At 28.0% G+C, this 23,274-nt stretch overlaps 2 protein-coding genes across 3 annotated transcripts; one reads left to right on the top strand and one right to left on the bottom strand.

Moving 5' to 3' along the window:
- Positions 1–1,688: 1,688 nt before the first annotated feature.
- LOC119614364 lies at positions 1,689–2,142 on the top strand. The gene is made up of 2 exons (XM_037970499.1): positions 1,689–1,859; positions 1,914–2,142. Exons 1-2 carry the CDS (start codon positions 1,708–1,710, stop codon positions 2,140–2,142), a joined length of 381 nt encoding a protein of 126 aa, XP_037826427.1. The 5' UTR covers positions 1,689–1,707.
- Positions 2,143–5,399: 3,257 nt separating this feature from the next.
- LOC119614366 (ankyrin repeat and ELMO domain-containing protein D-like) lies at positions 5,400–22,739 on the bottom strand. 2 transcript variants are annotated; one of them, XM_037970501.1, is made up of 3 exons: positions 22,596–22,739; positions 9,539–9,777; positions 5,400–7,344 (listed from the first exon to the last, which is right to left on the bottom strand). In XM_037970501.1, exons 2-3 carry the CDS (start codon positions 9,647–9,649, stop codon positions 6,043–6,045), a joined length of 1,413 nt encoding a protein of 470 aa, XP_037826429.1. In that variant the 5' UTR covers positions 9,650–9,777; positions 22,596–22,739; the 3' UTR covers positions 5,400–6,042. The 2 variants fall into 2 exon arrangements, with proteins under 2 accessions (XP_037826429.1, XP_037826430.1); XM_037970502.1 differs by lacking the exon at positions 22,596–22,739 and adding an exon at positions 13,321–13,443.
- Positions 22,740–23,274: the final 535 nt, after the last annotated feature.

The following is a 23,274-nucleotide window of genomic DNA, read 5'->3' as shown; positions in this document are numbered from 1 at the left end:
TAGACGAATGTAGAGCATGTGGAGAGAACAGTAAAACTCTTTTGTCAGGCTTTCGTCGATATGAGATCTAAATATTTTGGGAGTGATATCCTTCACGAACACTGATGGGAAAATTATTAGGAATTACGTCGAGTAAACATCGGCCGATAGTATATGAAAGTGAATACTATATACTATATTATTTTTACCAATATACAAAAAGCCCGATAGTGGTCTAGTTGTATTTCATCGGATTTGTTGTAGTATACATCCTCCTACTAACCTAAGCTATGATGAGGTGTAATATATCAACATTAATAGAAACTGATTAGGCTCATGTTGAGAATAGGGATTTTAATGTGGTCAATTATTTATCGTTACTCCTAAAATTTGGTAAGGTTATGTTAATTTTTATAAAATTAGGATATATCATCGCAAAATTGATATTTGTTAGTAGGGTTCTATAAATCGGAAAGTCGGAAAAGTCGTAAAAAGTCGAAAAGTCGGATAAAGTCAAAAAAAAGTCGGAAAAAGTCGAAAAAAGTCGGAATAACGTCGGAAAAAGTCAAAAATAGTCGAAAATTTTAAGAAAGTGAAAAAAGTAAAAAAATAGTCGAAAAAAGTCGAAAGAAGTCGAAAATAGGGCAAAAAATCGAAAAGTCGAAAAAAGTCAAAAAGTCGGAAAGTCGATTATTTATAAAATACTGAAAGTCGACTATTAACTAACTAACTAACTAACTAACTAACTAACTAACTACTAACTAACTAACTAACTAACTAACTAACTAACTAACTAACTAACTAACTAACTACTACTAACTAACTAACTAACTAACTAACTAACTACTAACTAACTAACTACTAACTAACTAACTACTAACTAACTAACTACTAACAACTAACTAACTAACTAACTAACTAACTAACTAACTAACTAACTACTAACTAACTAACTAACTAACTAACTAACTAACTAACTAACTAACTAACTAACTAACTAACTACTAACTAACTAACTAACTACTAACTAACTAACTACTACTAACTACTAACTAACTAACTAACTAACTAACTAACTACTAACTAACTAACTAACTAACTAATCTAACTAACTAACTAACTAACTAACTAACTAACTAATTAACTTACTATTTAAATAACTCACTAAATAACTAACTATGTAGTTCAATTTCGGAGAGGACCTTCATGTGATGTAAAATGGGTCCGATTATAACGGGTTTCATACTTAAGCATTGTCATAGAAAACTCAACGTACTAGGTAGAAACTTAGCACTCGCTACTAAAATACTAACTAAAAACATCTTAAAGTTTATATATCTGCATAAACTAATACAAACATTTAATAGTTCTATTGGACAATAGAAAATGTTATGTACCCTTCCGACAAAATTTCGCATTAAAATTAATATCGGCACAAACGATTTTTTAATAGTCCTAAAAGCAACATTTTGATTTGTTACAAACATGATGTCAAAATAAACGCTTTCAATGATGGATACAAAATATATACCAGCTTAACACATCTATTTACATAAAATAACTAAATATGTACTCAACATCTTGTATTTATAGACAAATATGTACATGATTTGACATTTTGTAAAAATACAAAAAATTTTATTGCAAAATGTAAGTATAGAGTTAAACATTATTATACAATATGAAATCAGTATCAATTTTGATCTTAACATAGAGAGTACATCTAAAATGGCAGCAAAATTTATACTATTTTGTGGCATTTTAGTTATTATATCGAGTACAAAAGCTGCGGAACCCTCAAATCTATTACAAAACTATATACCTATAATTATGCAAAAATACTATAAGTTGGCACCCACCAAGGCCGGTTACCATTTAGTGTAAGTCGTACTTGTATTATATAAATTAAATTTGTAATTTTCTTTACTTTATAGTGTAGAAAATCCAAATGGCAGTAAACTTGAAGAAATGCAAATGATTTTGAATCCTGGTACACCCGAACAGGAAACCGTTGTTATGGGCATGTATAGAGTATTTCACGACAAAACCGATACGGAAAGTATAACCATGTATACGGCAGATAAGAATGGTTATAAACCACGTCTAAGAATAAAGCGAAGTGTTAAATCAACAGATTTAAAGAAATCATTAATATCAGGATAAATTTATTAAAATTTTTTTAAGTTAAGAACATGTTTTGTATATAAATAAGTAAAAAGCGATGATCTTGCAAGTATTATTATTGGTATAAATAAATGTCGATCACCCTTTCGAACCCATTCCACTTCTATGCTATGTTATACGTTCGTAACCTCATATATACTAACACGATCTAGAAACGATCCGTCGAATTTCCCACCGAGTTGGCACACACAAATCAAGTTTATATAAGAAAAAAACTTGTCAGACTCTGAACAACTTTGCCAAGGAAAAAAGTATCAGACTTTGAGTAAAAGTTCTATAAAAACAACTTTTCTATAGAAAAAGTTATCAAACTCTGAGAGACGTTTCTATAAAAAAAAGTTATCAGACTTTATCAAACTCTATCTAAAGCTATCAGACTCTAAGCAACTTTTCTATAAAAAAATTTGTCAGACCTTGTACAACTTTGCTATAGAAAAGTTATAAGACTCTAAACAACTTTTCCATAAAAAAATTGTAAGACTTTACCAGACTCTATCAAACTCTATTTATCTAAAGATACCAGACTCTGAGCAACTTTTCTATAGAAAAATTTGTCAGACATTGAGCAACTTTGCTGTAGACAAAGTTATCAGACTCTAAGCAACATTTCTATAGAAAAAAGTTATCAGACTATATCAAACTCTGTCTAAAGCTCACTTTTTAGAAAATTTTCTTTATAGAAAAACAAGTAAGAAGTTATAGTCGGGCAAGGCCGACCATATAATACCCTACACCAGTTATAAACAGAAAATGTGATTTAGTGTTCATAATAAAGCATTTAAGTTGAATTGTACCTTGTCTCAGATATACTTTAGCCATTTTTTGTTGAATAAAATTGTGTACATTTAAGTCATATTTCGAAGGGGGCTTTGTATAGTGGCTAGGGTCAAATGAGACCCTATCATCAAAAAAAATCATCAGGGCCATGAAGGCTATAGTATAGAACTTGCTTTTGCAGCTTTTTGTCGAAATACGTATATATTGAACATAATTATGAACTTAAAAGCCTTACTCGGTGGGTTCATTTGTATAGGGGGCAAGGTCAAATATAGGGTCGATGTTACCCATTTTCATTAGGATTCAATAGAAGATAATGTGCAAAATTTCATTGAATTATTTTCAAAATTGCGACCTGTACTTTGATTACAAGGTTTACAATCCCTTTTCGGGGGTTCAATTGGTAGGGGGACTAGGTGAAATAATGGACCGATCATAACCATTTTCAATAGGCTTCGTCACTGAGACAATAGAAGATTATGTACCAAATTTCTTTGAATTATCTTATGAAGTTTGATTACAAGGTCATAGCTAAATCGACTCAGAAAATTATCCGATTGTTATACTTTAAGGAGGGTATAGGACCAATATTATTGTGCGTTACAAACATCAGCACAAACCTTTTCTCTTTTTTAAAGATTTTCGAATTTTCGAAAATTTCTAATTTTTTTTTAAATTTTCGAAATCTCTTTTTTAAAGAAAATTTTCAAAATTATCTCTTTTAAAAGGAAATTTTTGAAATTTTCTTTTTTTTATAGAAAATTTTCAAAATTTTCTTTCTTTATAGAAAATTTTCGAAATATTCCTTTTTTTAGAAAATTTTCGAAATTTTTGCCTTTTTATAGAAAATTTTCGAAATTTTTGCCTTTTTTATAGAAACTTTTCGAAATTCTGTCTTTTTTATAGAAACTTTTCGAAATTCTGTCTTTTTTTATAGAAACTTTTCGAAATTCTGTCTTTTTATAGAACGTTTTCTCTTTTTTTTATAAAAAATTTTCGAAATGTTCTATATTTTATAGAAAATTTTCGAAATTTCTCTATTTCTCTATTTTATAGAAAATTTTCGAAATTTTCTCTATTTTATAGAAAATTTTCGAAATTTTCTCTATTTTATAGAAAATTTTCGAAATTTTCTCTATTTTATAGAAAATTTTCGAAATTTTCTCTATTTTATAGAAAATTTTCTTTATTTTATAGAAAATTTTCGAAATTTTCTCTATTTTATAGAAAATTTTCGAATTTTTCTCTATTTTATAGAAAATTTTCGAAATTTTCTCTATTTTATAGAAAATTTTCGAAATTTTCTCTATTTTATAGAAAATTTTCGAAATTTTCTCTATTTTATAGAAAATTTTCGAAATTTTCTCTATTTTATAGAAAATTTTCGAATTTTTCTCTATTTTATAGAAAATTTTCGAAATTTTCTCTATTTTATAGAAAATTTTCGAAATTTTCTCTATTTTATAGAAAATTTTTCGAAATTTTCTCTATTTTATAAAAAATTTTCGAAATTTTCTCTATTTTATAGAAAATTTTCGAAATTTTCTCTATTTTATAGAAAATTTTCGAAATTTTCTCTATTTTATAGAAAATTTTCGAAATTTTCTCTATTTTATAGAAAATTTTCGAAATTTTCTCTATTTTATAGAAAATTTTCGAAATTTTCTCTATTTTACAGAAAATTTTCGAAATTTTCTCTATTTTACAGAAAATTTTCGAAATTTTCTCTATTTTACAGAAAATTTTCGAAATTTTCTCTATTTTACAGAAAATTTTCGAAATTTTCTCTATTTTACAGAAAATTTTCTCTAATTATTGAAAATTTTCGAAATATTCTCTATTTTATAGAATATTTTTGAAATTTTTATAGAAATTTGTCAAAATTTTCTCTTTTATAAAATTTTCTCGAAATCTTCCCTTTTGTATAAAATTTTTTTCGAAAATTTTCCTTTTTATAGAAATTTTGCGAAAACTTCCTCTAAAAAATTTTCGAAAATTTCTCTATTTTATAGAAAATTTTCGAAAATTTATATTTTTTTATAGAAAACTTTCGAAAATTTTTACCTTTTATAGAAGATTTACGAAAATTCTTATTATTTATAGAATATTTTAGAAAATTTCTCTTTTTTAAAGAAAATTTTCGAAAATCTCACTTTTTTTAGAGAAAACTTCCGAAAATCTCTCTTTGTTAATAGAAAATTTACGAAAATATTTTTCTGTTTATAGAAAACTTTCGATATTTTCTCTTGTTTTTTAATTTTCGAAAATTTGTTTTAAAAAACTTTCGGTTTTTCGAAAATTTTCGATTAGTTTCACAACTTTCTTCTTATAACTTACATGAATTATAACAAATTTCATTAAAACACTAAGAAACATATTCGAAATGAAAAAAAGCACTTTGATCTAATTCGTGAATGAGTTTTTTTTTCATTTTGAATACGATCTTGCATTATAAATATATTAAATTTTAAGAAAATATAATTTAATCATATAAATTCTTATTGTATTTTGCTTTTAATTGTATTTCGAGTTTTGTATGTAAATGCTAATTGTAATTTATTCACACTTGCAAATAGTAAATTTTAAATTGATTGTTTTTTTTTTATATAAAATTTAATTTTGTATATAAAATTATATTTTAATTGTATATAAAACATAAATTCTAAAAATTGTGCAGTTTTAAAACTGTCAGTCTTCATTTTGAAAATGAAATATATGAATGAATGAATGGAGTTTTTTATATTTAATGCCAGTTAAATGTATGTAATAATGAATTTATGTATTGTGTGAATGTGTGTATGTATGTATTCATGTACGTATGTATATTAGATGAAATATGCATGTAATGAAGCTTAAATTACTTACTTAAAGATATTATGATTATGATAAATATATTAAAAATGAATGAAAGAAATAATGATTTAATGAATTATAATGCTAAAGTGAAATTTTCTGATATTTTAATGAACTTAAGATATATATAATTGGTTTCCATTAATACTAATAAAGTAGTAAAGTATTCGATAAAAATTAAAAAAAAAATAGTATAAAATATCAAAATTAGTTTGTAATTTCAAAAGTCCTTTACAATTACAATACAGTTCATTGTTCCAGATTTTCATTAGCAGCATATTGATTAATAATATCTTCAATACAGGTCTTAACATAAGTCTTTTGTGGCTCCTCAATACTCTCCAGTTTGGGCAACATTTTCATGAGGAATAGAAAATCAGTGGATAGATTAATATTCTTATGTAATTGATTGTTGGAACTGTTGCCTACACTACTAACACTACCATTTTCTTTGCTTTGTTTAAGGCCGTTAGCAGAGTTATTGCTGTTGCTTAGTAAAGTGGAGGCATTAACAATGACCGGTGTAGCACCAATAGATTTCTCGGTTTTACAAAAACCATTGTTATTATTATTGCTGTTATAATTTAAGTTATTGGTCACACCCGTTACTACTACTCCTCCAGAGGCTGCCAAGGGCGGCCAATTATCAATTCCATTACTTTGTAGTTGTTGTTGTTGTGGATGGTATATGGCATGTTGTTGTGTTGTGGCATTGACTGGTATTATTTGTGTGGTAATTATTTTGGTACGATTCTTTTTTGGTGGCAAAGTTAAAGGCAGTCTTTCATTGTTTTCATTGATTTTCAATAGGCTCCTCGATGCGTTTGTATTCTGTTCAGCTGTTACAATTTCTGTTTTACCATTTATTGCTGGAATATTATTGATAGAGCCACCAACACTATTACTACCCTTTTTCGCTTGTATACAATTGAGTATTTCGGGTAAAATCTTTTCAAATTTCTGTGGCAATTGTCCATTGGTGGTATCGGTAAATAAAGTCAATTTCTTAGAGTTATTTGTATTATCCATTTTCATTAGTTTCTCCGCTTGGTCACCACCACCAATTCTATCACTTTCTTTTTCCTCCATAATTAAGTACATTTTACGTTTTTGACCCGTAGCCAGGCCATTGTTAATGCCACCAGCTGCACCACCTCCACTTCCTTTAATATGGCCACCATTTGTTGCAGCATCATCAAATTTCTCTGTTATCATATAGACTTTACGATTTTTCAATGCTAAAGCATTTGATTTGGCCAGCAAACCAGCATTTAAGGTTTTTATAGCATTCTCCGTTAGTTCAGCCATTGTTGGACCTTGACTCTGCTGTTGTAGTGTGGGTGTTGTCGAAATATTTGGTGGCGGTGATTCGGCACAAGAGTGACTGCCATCACTTGTGTGCGAGATATTAGATGTTGTAGATGATATGGAATTTGTACGTTTCGGTGGTTGAACAATTATTGTCGATTGTTGTAGGGGCATTGTTGCAGTCGTCGTCATTGACGTCGAGTCCTTGGCAGTGATGGAGTTTTTTAAGACACTAATACGTTTCTGGAAAATAGATAATATTTTTTTTTAAATCTGAGTGGCAAAGGGAGTAATAATTCTAATTCCGTGTGATAATTTTTAGAAGGTTTGATCTAGATCATGTTTAAAATTTCTAGAACTGTCTTCATGTAGCAGTTTAAACCATTTTTTTTTACAAGTTTTCTCAGATATTGATATAACTATGACAGAAAGTCTACAAACTTATCATTTATTCCCCTAGGCCATCAACATTTTGAAAGCATTAGATCTACCAAATATTTCGATGCAACATAAGTACATACATACACACATTCATCTTAAAAATTAGTATAAAAAGAAGGTAACTTTCTAAAAAAAATTTGAAAAGATTCTATTAAAAGGAAAAATTTCGAAAAAGTTCTATACAAAAAAAGAGACATTTCGAAAATTTTCTAAGAAAAAGGTTAAAATTTGAACATTTTTTATGTAAAAGAGGAAATTTTGAAAATTTTCTATGTAAAAGTGAAAATTTTCTATGTAAAAGTGAAAATTTTGAAAATTTTCTACGAAAAAAAGAGAAAATATCGAAAGTTTCTATAAAAAAAGAGAAAATTTCGAAAGTTCTTTTTATTAAAAACAGAAAATTTCGAAAGTTTCTATAAAAAGAGGAAACTTCGAAGGTTTTCTATAGAAAAGAGATAATTTCGAAAGTTTTCTATAAAAAAGAGGAAATTTCGAAACTTTCTATAAAAAAAGATATAATTTGGAAAGTTTTTTATTAAAAAGAGAAAATTTCGAAAATTTTATATAAAAAAGTGAAAACATCGAAAATTTTCTATAAGAGACAATTTCGAACAAAAAGAGAAAAATTTCGAAAATGTTCTATAAAAAAGAGAAAATATCGAAAATTTTCTTTAGAAAAGACAAAATATCGAAAATATTCTATAGAAAAGACAAAATATCGAAAATATTCTATAGAAAAGACAAAATATCGAAAATATTCTATAGAAAAGACAAAATTTCGAAAATTTTCTATAGAAAAGACAAAATATCGAAAATTTTCTATAGAAAAGACAAAATATCGAAAATTTTCTATAGAAAAGAGAAAATTTCGGAAATTTTCTATAGAAAAGAGAAAATTTCGGAGATTTTCTATAGAAAAGAGATAATTTCGAAAATTTTCTATAGAAAAGAGAAAATTTCGAAAATTTTCTATAGAAAAGAGAAAATTTTCTATAAAAAAGAGAAAATTTCGAAAATTTTCTATAGAAAAGAGAAAATTTCGAAAATTTTCTATAGAAAAGAGAAAATTTCGAAAATTTTCTATAGAAAAGAGAAAATTTCGAAAATTTTCTATAGAAAAGAGAAAATTTTCTATAAAAAAGAGAAAATTTCGAAAATTTTCTATAAAAAAGAGAAAATTTCGAAAAAAATTTCTATAAAAAAGAAAAATTTCAAAAATTTTCTATAAAAAGAGAAAACTTCGAAAGTTTTCTATAAAAACGAGACAACTTCGAAAGCTTTTTATAAAAACGAGACAATTTCGAAAGTTGTTTTTATAAAAAAGAGAAAACTTCGAAAGATTTCTATAAATATTTTCTATAAAAAGGGAAATTTTTCTATTAGAGAGACAAATTTTCAGAGATTTTCTATAAAAAAAAAAATTGGAAGATTTTCTATAGAGATGAAAAATTTTTGAAATTTCCTATAAAAAAGAAAAATTTTCGAAATTTTGTTTAGAAAAAAGAGAGATCTACGAGTAAACTTTTTTACAAAATTATATAACATTTTCTTTAAAAAAGAGAAATTTTCATTAAAAAAAGAAAATATTTCAGAAAAATTTCAAAATGAAACATAAGTGTTTGAAATTATTTATAAAAAGGAGAAAATTTTGAAAATTTTCTATAAACGAAAGCAAATTTTTGAAAAAATTTACGAAATAAACTCAAATTTCAACCAAACTATAGAAATTATTGGAACTGATCAACATTAGAAATAAATATACAAATATCCTTTTCTACATAACCTACGTAAAGCTTTTAATGCTTTCAATATAACAACAACTTTGTTTACATAGGGGTATATATAAATTGTCCACATATGTATGTAAATGTGCCTGTATTTATGTATGGATTCCATACTAAGGAATATGTAAATATGTACAAAAACAAATACTTTTAAAGGTAGTCTGAAAATATCTTAAATAAGAAATAACACAAAAAAAAAAAGAAAAACTTACCTTGAAAACATGTTCTGTGACAATATTTGTGGTGGTGGTTACGGCTGCAGACGCCATTAATGCTTCCTTTTGCATGCGTGTTGGTGTCGTTTTTATTCGCGTTTTAGCCATTTGCAGCTAAAATGTTGACAGGATTAATATTTTTTCTGTTTGTTTATTGAAAATTAAGTTTTATGGCCGAAATGTGTTAACACAAATAAAAAACTTTTAATATATTTAGCCACTCGCATAAAAAAAAACTAGAAAGAGAAAGAAATGGTATAATTAAATTAGTTTCAATTAAAAAAAGGGTTAATTTTTTAGTTAAAAATTTAAAATGAAACGTTTAAGACAAATTTCAATAAAAAAGTAAAAAAAGCTTTTTTTCAAGTTGTTATTAATGCCATCACAATTATTTTGAAAAGCATTAAAAAAGAGTTGCCAAATTTTCAGACTCTGATCATTTTTTCTATAGAAAGAATTGCCTGATTCTAATCAACTTTTATAAAGAAAAAATGATCGGATTCTGAGAGAATGTAGCAACTTTTCTACGGAAAACTGTCAGACTCTGAGTAACTTTTCTATAAAAAAGTTGTCCGATTCTGAAAAAGGCTCTAAGCAAAGATAAAGTTGTCAAAATCGGATCAAAATCTTTATAGAAAAGTTGTTGAAACCTGATCAACTTTAATATAGAAAAAGTAGTCAAACTCTAAGCAACTTTTCTATAGGAGAAGTAGTCAGACTCTGAGCAAATTTTCTATAGTAAAAGTAGTTAGACTATGAGCCACTTTTCTATAGGAAAAGTAGTCATACTCTAATCTATATGAAAAGTAATCGGAATCTATAATCTATATATCAGAAAAATAGTCAGGATCTGAGCAACTTTTATATAGGAAAAGTCAGACTCTGAGCAACTTTTCTATAGAAAAAGTAGAGATAATCTGTACAACTTTTTTATAAGAAAAGTAGTAAGAATCTGTGCAACTTTTCTATAGGAAATGTAGTCAGAATCTGAGCATCTTTTGTATAGAAAAATTTCTCAGACGATGAGCAACTTTTCTATACGAATTGTAGTTAGACTTTGAAAAACTTTCTATTGGAAAAGTAGTCAGATTCTGAACAACTTTTTCAAATTAAAAGTAGTCACACTCTGAGCAACTTTTCTATAGTAAAAGTAGTCAGACTATGAACAACTTTTCTATAGGAAAAGTAGTCAGAATCTGAGCAACTTTTCTATATGAAAAGTAGTCGGAATCGTAGCAACTTTTTTATAGGAAAAGTAGTCAGACTCTGAGCAATTTTTCTATAGTAAAAGTAGTTAGACTATGAACCACTTTTCTATAGGAAAAGTAGTCCGAATATGAGCCACTTTTCTATATGAAAAGTAGTCAGACTCTGAGCAATTTTCCTATAGTAAAAGTAGTCAGACTATGAGCAACTTTTCTATAGGAAAAGTAGTCAGAATCTGAGCAACTTTTCTACATGAAAAGTAATCGGAATCGTAGCTACTTTTCTACATGAAAAGTAATCGAAATCGTAGCTACTTTTCTATAGGGAATGTAGTCAGACTCTGAGCAACTTTTCTATAGGAAAAGCAGTCAGACTCTGAGCAACTTTTCTATAGGAAAAGCAGTCAGACTCTGAGCAACTTTTCTGTAGGAAAAGCAGTCAGACTCTGAGCAACTTTTCTGTAGGAAAATTAGTCAGACTCTGAGCAACTTTTCTACAGGAAAAGTAGTCAGACTCTAAGCAACTTTTCTATAGGAAAAGTAGTCAGAATCTGAGCAATTTTTCTATGGAAAAAGTAGTCAGACTATGAGCAACTTTTCTAAAGGAAAAGTAGTCAAACTCTGAGCAACTTTTCTATAGGAAAAGTAGTCACACTATGAGCAACTTTTCTATAGGAAAAGTAGTCAGAATCTGAGCAACTTTTCTACATGAAAAGTAATCGGAATCGTAGCTACTTTTCTATAGAGAATGTAGTCAGACTCTGAGCAACTTTTATGTAGGAAAAGTAGTCAGACTCTGAGCAACTTTTCTATAGGAAAAGTAGTCAGATACCGAGCAGCTTTTCTATATGAAAAGTAGTCAGACTCTGAGTAACTTTTCTATAGGAAAAGTAGTCACACTCTGAACAATTTTTCTATAGGAAAAGTATTCAGAATCTGAGCAACTTTTCTATATGAAAAGAGTCAGAGTCTGAGCAACTTTTCTAAAGGAAAATTTTCTATAGAAGAGTTGCTCAAAATGTAGTCAGAATTTTGCACTTTTTCTATAAGAAAAATATTCAGGATCTAAAAAACTTTTCTATAGTAAAAGTAGCCAGACTCTGAGCAAATTTTCTATAGAAAAAGTAGTCAGACTCTGAGCAACTTTTCTATAGGAAAAGTAGTTAAACTCTGAGCAACATTTCTATAGGAAAAGTAGTCACACTTTGAGCAACTTTTCTATAGGAAAAGTAGTCAAGCTATGAGCAACTTTTCTGTAGGAAAAGTAGTCAGACTCTGAGCAACTTTTCTATGGAAAAAGTATTCAGACTTTGAACAACTTTTCTATAGGAATAGTCACACTCTGAGCAACTTTTCTACAGAGAAAATTACCAGACTCTGAACAACTTTTCTATAGGAAAAATTTCCAGACTCTGAAAAACTTTTGTATAGTAAACGTTTCTATAGAAAAAGTTGTGAAACTCTGAGCTATTTTTCTAAAGGAATTGTTGTTAGACTCTGTTTTAAGAAACAAAATTATTATGAAATTAAATTTCTCAAATGTGTAATGCAATATTAAGGTAAATGGCAACACTGTTGGTGCTGTAAGCTCGTGTTTAAAAACAAATCTTATAGTAAAAGCTTTGGGTCTTTGTAACAGTCATTGAGTCATTAAACTGAACTGAGTGTATTAAACTGAAAATAAAGCTTTACGTTTTGCTTATATTCAAGTTTACATATTATTTAAAGGGGAGAGAATTAAAAATGAGAATAAAGCTTATTTGCTGCTAAATCAAGTTCACAAACTTTAAAATGCAAAGTTTTTTTTTGTTGCATTATTTTTCGCTTAACTTCTACTATCTAGTTTTTTTGTGGTTGTTTTTGTGTGTTTGTTGTGTTTTTCTATGTTATGTGTGTGTGTGTAGTTTTTGTCTTTTATTAGATGTAGATTGAAAGTATTATGTTGGTTTTTCTTGTTCGTGTTCTAAAAATAATTTGAGCGTCATTGTTTGGCTCCTTTTCAAGTTTTTTTTTTTTATTAGTATTTTCCTCCCTTTTTTATTTGAATTAGTTTTAGTAGGTGCGTAAAGTAAAAGACGAGTGTTTGTGTGTGTTCAATTATTTGTTGGTTTGTCTGTCTGTCGGATTCAGTTTATCTACTTCTTGCCGTTTATTTGTGAGGTTAGTTTGTTTTTATTGTTGTTGTTTATGATGCTTTTTTTTTTGTATGAGTATTTAGTCTAGCTTTTTTTATTTTAGTTGTTTTTGGAGTATGTGTGTTGTTGTTGTTGCTGGTGTTGCACAAAAATAAAATCTTATTGCAGATTTTTGTACAAGAACTTGCCGAACAAGTTTAAGGTCAAGTTTATGGTAAAAATAATTAAATTGCAAAAAAAGATGCCACTAAAGAATGCAATACTTTTGTTGTTGTTGTTGCTACCAACAATCTGGTTGCAATGAATTGGGGTTTTTTAATAACTTTTCATTTAAGTCATAAAATTTAGACACTTTTACTTAGTTTTTTTACATCTTTTTTAATTTATAATTAAACTTTAATAAATTTGAACTTTTTTTATAAATAAAATAATTTATTACTTTTTACACTTTCTTTAGTTTTTCTCAAACCAATTTTGTTTTTTATTTTACTTTATTTTCTTTTCATTAATTTGTCTCAATTATTTGAAACCAACCGATCCTCTTAGTTGTTCTTTGTTTACTGACTGACGACTCTAGTAGTTGGGAAAATTGCGAGTTCTTTAATGGTGTTTTGCAAATACAACAACAACAACAACATACAACTGCAATTTTAAAACTTTAAATTAGATCCCGTAACCAGACATTTATTTACTCAATTACTTTTTTTTTTACTTCTACACTTCACTAAACTGCACACAACAACTCACTATATACAACAACAACAACAATAAAAAACTCTAGCACTATAAAGTTTAGTCTCATTTAGTATTTCCATTTTTAACTTTCTCTCTATAATATGTATATCTCTCGCTCTCCTGAAGTTTGGCTAACTCTCCTAAAAGTTCTGTATTCCCTATTATTCCCAAAAGTTCAGTGCTTTGTTTTGTGTTTTTCCCTTTTCACTTTGCAAAAAGCCCTTTTTTCATAAACAAGTATTGAAAAGTAAAAACAAAAACTCATAAAAACTTAATCATATTCAAGCGCTTAGTTCTTAGTTTATGTCTGAATACTATGCAGAACTGCATATACCTAGTACCTTTAAATTGTTCATTTTAGAATCGGTATATATGTATGTATTTTTACAATATAGAGGCTTCATTAATGTATTTGTTTTTTTTTTGTTTGTTATTGTTTCTGCTGTTAACCAACCCTACTTTATGTGGTTGGTTGTCACTTATCGGAAGTGCACTTCTATGAACACACTCTCCTACATGTTGGTTTTAAATTTTTTCATGATTTTTGTTGTTGTTGTTGTCATTATTATTAGTGTGACCAAATTCAAATTAACATACAGAGCTGGCGACATATGTAAATACATAGTTTCAATAACAGAAATAAATAAAAGTTGTTCAGAATGTGACAGACACCATCTGTCAAAATTTTTGGTACAAAAATAGCTTTTTCTAAAAAAAGTTGTTCAGAATTTTGGTCCCAATCTAGTAACTCCATTTAAAGAAAAGCTTTATAAAGAATATCTATATGTTCAGAATCTGACAACAATTTCAAAAGAAATGTTGTCTGTCAGAGTCTGACAACTTTTTCTAAAGAAAAGTTGTTCAGGATCAGACAACTTTTTCTAAAGAAAAGTCGTTTTTTTCTTTAAAGATAGGTCTTTCAGAATCTGACAACTTTTTCTATATAGAATGTTTAGAATCTAACAACTTTTTCTTTACAGAAAAGTTGTTCATCTGACAACTTTTTCTAAAGAAAAGTTGTTCAGAATCTGACAACTTTTTCTAAAGATAAGTTGTTCAGAATCTGACAACTTTTTGTAAAGAAAAGTTGTTCAGAATCTGACAACTTTTTGTAAAGAAAAGTTGTTCAGAATCTGACAACTTTTTCTAAAGAAAAGTTATTCAGAATATGACAACTTTTTGTAAAGAAAAGTTGTTTAGAATCTAAAGAAAAGTTGTTCAGAATCTGCCAACTTTTTCTAAAGAAAAGTTGTTCAGAATCTGGCAACTTTTTCTAAATAAAAGTTGTTCAGAATCTGACAACTTTTTCTAAAGAAAGGTTGTTCAGAATCTGACAACTCTTTCTAAAGAAAGGTTGTTCAGAATCTGACAACTCTTTCTAAAGAAAAGTTGTTCAGAATCTGACAACTTTTTCTAAAGAAAAGCTGTTCAGAATCTGACAACTTTTTCTAAAGAAAAGTTGTTTAGAATCTGACAACTTTTTCTAAAGAAAAGTTGTTTAGAATCTGACAACTTTTTGTAAAAAAAAGTTGTTCAGAATCTGACAACTTTTTGTAAAGAAAAGTTGTTCAGAATCTGACAACTTTTTCTAAAGATAAGTTGTTCAGAATCTGACAACTTTTTCTAAAGAAAAGTTGTTCAGAATCTGACAACTTTTTGTAAAGAAAAGTTGTTCAGAATCTGACAACTTTTTCTATAGAAAAGTTGTTCAAAATCTGACAACTTTTTCTAAAGAAAAGTTGATTAGAACCTGACAATTTTTTCTAAAGAAAAGTTGTTCAGAATCTGACAACATTTTCTAAGGAAAAGTTGTTCAGAATCTGACAACTTTTTGTAAAAAAAGTTGTTCAGAATCTGACAACTTTTTGTAAAGAAAAGTTGTTCAGAATCTGACAACTTTTTCTAAAGAAAAGTTGTTTAGAATCTGACAACTTTTTCTAAAGAAAAGTTGTTCAGAATCTGACAACTTTTTCAAAAGAAAAGTTGTTCAGAATCTGACAACTTTTTCAAAAGAAAAGTTGTTCAGAATCTGACAACTTTTTCTAAAGAAAAGTTGTTTAGAATCTGCCATTTTTTAAAGAAAAGCGCCTCCCTATTGAATATTTAAAAAATATCAAATCAACTAACTAGCAAATAATCCAAACAGCAAAACATGACTTTCCAAAAATAAAAGAAAACACAGAACGATTAAAATCATCATTATCATCATAATTAGAAAAAAAAAACCAAACGTAGAAACAACAATAAATAATAGTCGAGAAAACATGAGTGTTTCTTTGTTTGCATTTGCATTATTAAAAAGAACAACAATAACATGATTGTTGCAGTCATTCGCTCGTTTGTTCAGTCGCTCACTTGCTCACTAAAACACCACATTTAGTAAAGATGAAGAAGACAAATGTTGCAGAACAAGTCTTCTCCCCCTGGCATTGAAAATTGTATTTTTGTTTATGCTTTTCACTTTGTTTTGCTTGTTTTGTCTTCTTCGTGCATTTGTTTTGTTATTTTTGCATTTGAAGTTCTATGCCCATACCAAGTTCAATAACCTTTGACTTTGACAGAATAAAAACAGCAGCAATAACAATACATGCTACAACAATAAAGCATGACTAACACTAATGCAAAAACAATAATAAATACCAAACAAGCTAAATGTTTGTTGTTGTTACTCGTATCGTACGAGTAATTCTGTATGCATTTTGCTCCCATAATTCTTTAACGACAACAACAAAAAGAGATATTTTAAAAAAATTAAGCACAACTTTTTTTGTTGTTATATTGTTGTTGCTGTTGTTGCTATTTGGAGAATCATTAAAAAGCAACTTTTTTATTCCCTCTAATATAGAGAGACCATAAATGTTAAGCATCCCATGAAAAGCTTTTTTATTCATCACCATCATAGAACGAACAATTGAATGCATTCTGCTTATTTTGAAATGCAACGTAAACTTATCGAGAGTGAGTGCCGCTCTATTGTCGCCAGGAAAGTGTGTATACGTTTAATAGTACCAATTGTAACTGACTGTTGGACTCGGTTGTAATAAACAAATATTTTTATTACATTAGTATGAATGTAAAAGCAAAGAAAAAAACTTGTTGACTTTTTGCATGGGGATCAGTCATCCTGATTTTATTTATATGATTTTGCTGTTGTTATATTTGTAGTTTTTCTACTAAAATAATCTATAGGCTATAGGTTCTGAGAAAGTTTGCTTATGAAAAAAGTTATTTAATTTTAAGCATGTTTTCGATAAATTAGGTTATCTTCCCGAAGGATTTTATATGGAAAAGTTTTATGTAATCTGGACAACTTTTCTGAAGACAAAATTTCTTATCTTTTGACAAATTTTCTATAGAAAAAGTTGTCACATTCGGAACAACTTTTTATAATAAAATATTACTGTATTTGATCAGCTTTTCTACAGAAAAAGTTGTCACAATTTTTATACCCTACACCACTTTAGAGGGGAGGGTATATTGGATTTGTGCTGATGTTTGTAACATACAAAAATATTCGTCCTAGACCCACCTTAAAGTATACCAATCGGCTTAGAATCGTTTTCTGAGTCGATTAAGCTATGTCCGTCCGTCCGTCCGTCTGGCCGGCTGTCCATGTAAACCCTGTGCGCAAGGTACAGGTCGCAATTTTCAAGATAATTGGATGAAATTTGGCACGCACGTTTTATTTGACCCAAGGACGAAGCCTATTGAAAATGGTTAAAATCGGTCCATTATTTCACCTAGCCCCCATAGAACAGAACCCCCCGAAAAGGGCTTCTGAGCTCATAATTATGTTAAATATACAGATATATCGATAAAATACGGCACAACTAAGTTTTATAGAAGTCTTGATGACCCTGCCAAATTTCATAAGGATCGGGCCCCATTTGACCCTAGCTCCCATACAAAGTCCCCTTCAGAAAATTACTTGAATGTCCCAAATTAACTTATAAACACAAATATCGCGATGAAATTCAGCACAATAAAATATTATGTAAATATAAATATATTCACTAAATTTTATCGGGCTTGGTCCATATTTGCCCCTAGCCTCCATATAAAGCCTCTTTCAGAAAATTAGTTTTTCATCCATAAATTGCTTAAATGTATCGGAACAAGGGAATATTGAAGATAAATGCTTTATTATGAAAAATAAATCACATTTAATATTCATAACTGGTGTAGGGTATCATATGGTCGGCCACGCCCGACTATACTTTCTTACTTGTTATAGAACAAGTTGTGACAATCTGACTAAATTTTTTATAGAAAAAGTTGTCACATCTGATCAACTTTTCTATACAAAAAGTTTTAACAATCCAATCAACTTATCTATAGAAAAAGCTGTCACAATCTGATCAACTTTTTTATAGAAAAAGTTATCACAATCTGACCAACTATTCTTTACAAAAAGTTGTCAGAATCTGATCAACTTTTCTATGCAAAAAGTTGTTACAATCCGATCAACTTTTCTATAGAAGAAGTTATAATATTTTCATCAACCTTTCTATAGAAAAAGTTGTCACAATCTGATCAACTTTTTTATAGAAAAAGTTGTCAAAATCTCATAAACTTTTCTATAGAAAAAGTTGTCAGACTCTGCACAACTTTTCTATTGATAATTTTGTCGGACTCTGATCAACTTTTCTATGGAAAAAAGATGTCAGACTCTGAGCAACTTTTCTATGGAAAAAGGTTGTCAGACTGTGATCAATTTTCTATAGAAAAAGTTGTCAGACTCTGAACAACTTTTCTATAGAAAAACTTGTCAGACACTGAACAACTTTCCTATAGAAAAACTTGTCAGACACTGAACAACTTTCCTATAGAAAAAAGTTGTCAGACTCTGAACAACTTTCCTATAGGAAAAAGTTGTCAGACTCTGAACAACTTTCCTATAGAAAAAAGTTGTCAGACTCTGAACAATTTTCCCATAGAAAAAAGTTGTCAGACTCCGAGCAACTTTTCTATAGAAAAGTTGTCAGACTCTGAGCAACTTTTCCATAGAAAAAAGTTGTCAGACTCTGAGCTACTTTTCTATAGAAAAAATTTGTCAGATTCTGACCAACTTTTCTATAGAAAAAGTTGTCAGATTCTGAATAACTTTTCTATATGAAAAATTTTTAGATTTCTAAACCAAAATTGTATAATTAAGAGCAAATTTTCTATAAAAAATGTTTGTAAGAACTTATCAATTGAATTTAGTTAATCTTACAACAATTTTGTAAAATTGAATAAATTATATATATACAAATTCATAGCTTACATATTTAATAAATTGCTATAATGTATGTTTGTAATTGTGCTTCTTTACAAAAGTCCTGCAGATTTTCTTGACTTTTAAAGTTCAGTGCAAATATTTATTTCGAATAAGTACATAAGAAAGAAATCCTTCAACGATTCTATATATTATCCTGAATACGTACTTAAAAGCTTATACACATTACATCATGCCAGACATACTCCTTCATATATAATTACATGTCTATACGCTAAGTACATACATGGGTACTCGTTATATACATACATATATATAATATATGTATGTATATAAATACATATTTATTGTCTGGTACTTCGACAACTTCTGAGCAGAACAAATATATACATATTTTATTTTGCAAAGATATTTATTCACAACTTAAGTAGTAAATATTATTGTAACGAAAAAATCACGTGTGTAAACTTTATATGTATGTATGTAGAGTAAAAAGATTAATAATGGTTGGGTCTGAACCAAATAGTGGTGGACCATTTATGTATACAAGAGCAATTTTATTTTATAAGATATTATATTCGCAGAGAGTTGTTGTTTTATTTTTAAAAATTTTTTAACAGTCTATGGGGGGTTTAATCACAACCATGTTGAGGTTTTTTTTATTGTATAAAATAATATGTGTAATCATTCAATGAGGTATAACAGAGTTGGAAAATTATATAAATCAGACCAATTGCTAAACAACTTCTCTATAGAAAGTCTTTAGATTCTAGATAATATTCTTTTGAAAAAGTTGTCAGATTCTGAACAACTTTCTTTTGAAAAGTGTTCAGATTCTCAACAATTTTTCTATAGCAAAAGTTATTATTCTGATTATCTTTTCTATAGAAAAAGTTTCAGATTCTGAACAGCATTTCTATAGAAAAAGTTTTCAGATTCTGAACAACATTTATAAAGAAAAAGTTGTCAAATTCTGAACAGCTCTTCCATAGAAAAAGTTTCAGTTTCTGAACAACTTTTCTATAGAAAAAGTTGTCAGATTCTCAACAGATTTTTTAGACTCTGAACAACTTTTCTTTAGAAAAAGTCTGATCGATTTTTCTATTGAGAAAGTTATTAGATTGTGATTAACTTTTCTATAGAAAAAATTCTCAAATTCTGATAAACCTTTCTATAGAAAAATCTAACATAATTTGATAAACATTTTTATAGAAAAAGTTAACAGAATTTGATAAATATTTTTATAGAAAAAGTTATCAACTTCCGATAAACTTTTCTACAGAAAAAGTTTCAGATTCTAAACAACTTTTCTATAGAAAAACTTGTCAGATTCTCAATAACTTTTTTACAGTGAAATTTGTCAGACTTTGCACAACTTTCCTTTGGAAAATGTTATTAGACTCTGTTTGACTTTTCTATTGAAAAAGTTGTCATTGACTTTTCTATAGAAAAAGTTCACAAATTCTGATGAGCATTTCTATAGAAAAAGTTAACACAATTTGACGAACATTTTTATAGAAAAGGTTATCAGATTCTGATGAACTTTTCGTTAGAAAAAGTTATCAGATTCTGATGAACTTTTCTATAGAAAAAGTTATTAGATTGTGATTAACTCTTCTATAGAAAAATTTATCAAAATTTTGATGAGCATTTCTATAGAAAAAGTTTTCAGAATCTGATTAACTTTTCTACAGAAAAAGTTATCAGAATCTGATGAACTTTTTTACAGAAAAAGTTATTAGAATCTGAAGAACTTTTCTTTTGAAAAAGTTGTCAGATTCTGATGAACCTTTCTATAGAAAAAGTTATCAGAATCTAATGAACTTTTCTACAGAAAAAGTTATCAGAATCTGATGAACTTAGCTACAGAAAAAGTTATCAGAATCTGATGAACTTTTTTATAGAAAAAGTTACCAGATTCTGATGAACTTTTCTATAGAAAAAGTTACTAGATTCTGATGAACTTTTCTATAGAAAAAGTTATTAGATTCTGATGAAACTTTCTATAGAAAAAGCTATCAGATTCCGATGAACTTTTCAAAAAATTGTCAATTCCTGATCAACTTTTCGTTGCAAAAAGTTGTCAGTTTGTTATTGGACATTAAACAGTTTTTCTATAGGAAAAGTTTTTAGTTTTTTCTCAACTTTTCTATAGAAAACTTATAACTTTTTCTATTCTTTGCCATAGAAAAGGTTGTAAATTTCTGACCAACTTTTCTATAGAAAAATTGTCCGTTACTGATCAACTTTTTTTATAGAGAAAGTAGTCAGTTTCTGATCTGATTCTGATCTAGATTCTGTTTTTTCATATATTATTATGTTGATTTCAGAATAGTAAATTTACACTAGTTTTTATAGTTTCCACTAAAAATAAAATTTAACTACAATAGAGCGAAAGTTTCGAACAGTGAGAAGGTATAAATACCTATTACAAGAAGCTTTTCTTGATACTACATTTACTAGAATTTCGTCATATGTTTTACCACATGAGTAATGATTTCAAATTACTAAAATAATTAAAATTTGTAAGTAGGAAATTTCACAATTTATTGAAATGAAGAATAACAGTTAAAAGTTCACTAATTTAAAATTTTATTAAAAAAACGTAAAGTAATTAACAACTCCCATCTTTGAAGTAAAAAAGCATTTTGAAAAAAGTACAAACTGCCAGACAGATGTTTCTGCATTAATTTTGTATAGAATCAGCTTAATAAAAACAACATGGACAAAAAAAGCTTTTTACTTTAAAACATAATGTTTTATGTTGTTGCTTTCGCACAATAAAAAGGGCCCTGAGCAAAAGCTTTAATGCAGTTTTTTTTGTTGTTTTTTGGTTTATGTTTTGTTTTACAAACATAGGAGGAAAATGAAATAAGGAAATGACGCGTTGTTTTTATGTTGGTGGCAATGTTTTTGTTGCTTGTACTGATGGTTTTTTTTATTAATGGTGTCTGTTAAAAAGGAAAGCTTTTCTATATTGTTTTGACTACTTGATTGGTTAAGGATATTTTGTCGAATGTTTTAATAATATTTTCATGCAGGTGGTAAACTAACAAGAGCAAATTAAATTAATATAAATGCCACTAATTAAGTTACAACCCTCTAGCCCCACTAATTAACACAAAATATGTTGGTATTGGTTTGTGGTATCAACACATAAAGAGTGTAAAAAAGTCACGTTTTTTTTGTATTTGCAAAGGAATACGTCATCGTCATTATGTTGCTGAAGGTTTGCTTCTGTATGTGGTAGACGTCGTCTGGTTGTTGTTGTTCTTTTGGATTTGAAGTTCATTAAACTTTTTAAAAAAATTGAATTTACACAATTTAACAAAAAAAAACATTTTGCAATAATTACCCGTTTATTTTTGTAGCTTCCCTAATTTGACAATAAATGAGCAAGCTTTAGAAACAAAAAAATGTATTAAAAAAAGCTTTAATTGTTTTTAAAAATGTCGTAAAGCATTTTTTTTTAAAAGAGTATTTTTAGCCAATACTTGCACTTCTTATTGAGACTTAATTTTTTTAATGAAATTATTAAAAAAAAAGAATTTATATTTTTTCACCAACATTCAAATTGTTGTTGTCAATTGTATTTACAATTTACAGTTATAAACAGCTTTACACATAATTACGTTGTCCATAAACATACATGTGTTCGCAAGAATATGTTTGTTTGCAGCAGACAGTATGACCAACAAAACACACAGACAACCCAGCCCGCCGGCTGGTCATACTAATAAAATAATTACTTTTCTACTTACGTTTTTCTATTTTTATAAAAAATTGTATTTTATTAAATTTATCTCCTTTTAATTGAAAATTTTCTTTAAAAAAAACTTATTTTATTAAATTATTAAAAATTCCTTCATGATCTTTCCACACAACAACCACCTTCACCGGCTAAACTGTTTATCAAAACTGCCAAAATAAAGTTCTTTTCATATTTTTGTAATATTGCACACACATTCGTTCACACACATTCAATTGTTTGCTGTTTATTCTTAGTAAAAGCTTTTTGTATTCTTACTTTGGCGGAAGCTTTTTAAAGTCTGTTTTTTCGTTTATGTTTTATTTTTAACTCTACTATTAGTAGTGAGTGTGAGTAAAGCTCAAAGAAATAATTATTGTGTTTTTTAACATGAAGGGCTTTTTATGGGGTTCAGAGTTGCCAATACTTTCACAACAGGAGATTCGCGTTAGGGAAAACAATTTTTGTGATCACAGATTTCGATGTTTTTCTCAATTGGAAAGTTATTTGCAGAACAGTCTATACTCTTGACTATAGAACAGTCTATAGTCTTGACTATAGGACCGTCAATAGTATTGACTATAGGACCGTCAATAGTCTTAACTATAGAACAGTCTATACTCTTGACTATAGAACAGTATTGACAATAGGACCGTCAATAGTCTTAACTATAGAACAGTCTATACTCTTGA

This window comes from Lucilia sericata, unplaced genomic scaffold (genome assembly GCF_015586225.1).
Source record: "Lucilia sericata isolate MDLA Ls3-8-SP2 unplaced genomic scaffold, ASM1558622v1 Contig002832F_arrow, whole genome shotgun sequence".
Lineage (NCBI taxonomy): Eukaryota > Metazoa > Arthropoda > Insecta > Diptera > Calliphoridae > Lucilia > Lucilia sericata.
This window is presented reverse-complemented; position numbering and strand designations above follow the sequence as displayed.

What these genes read in the sequence shown, in the direction of transcription:
- LOC119614366 (XM_037970501.1), bottom strand. Translation starts at nt 9,649, where the DNA reads ATGGCTAAAACGCGAATAAAAACGACACCAACACGCATGCAAAAGGAA. An exon ending in TCACAGAACATGTTTTCAAG is followed by an intron (nt 7,345 to 9,538) that starts GTAAGTTTTTCT and finishes TCTATTTTCCAG; the next exon opens with AAACGTATTAGTGTCTTAAA.
- LOC119614364 (XM_037970499.1), top strand. Translation starts at nt 1,708, where the DNA reads ATGGCAGCAAAATTTATACTATTTTGTGGCATTTTAGTTATTATATCG. An exon ending in AAGGCCGGTTACCATTTAGT is followed by an intron (nt 1,860 to 1,913) that starts GTAAGTCGTACT and finishes TTTACTTTATAG; the next exon opens with TGTAGAAAATCCAAATGGCA.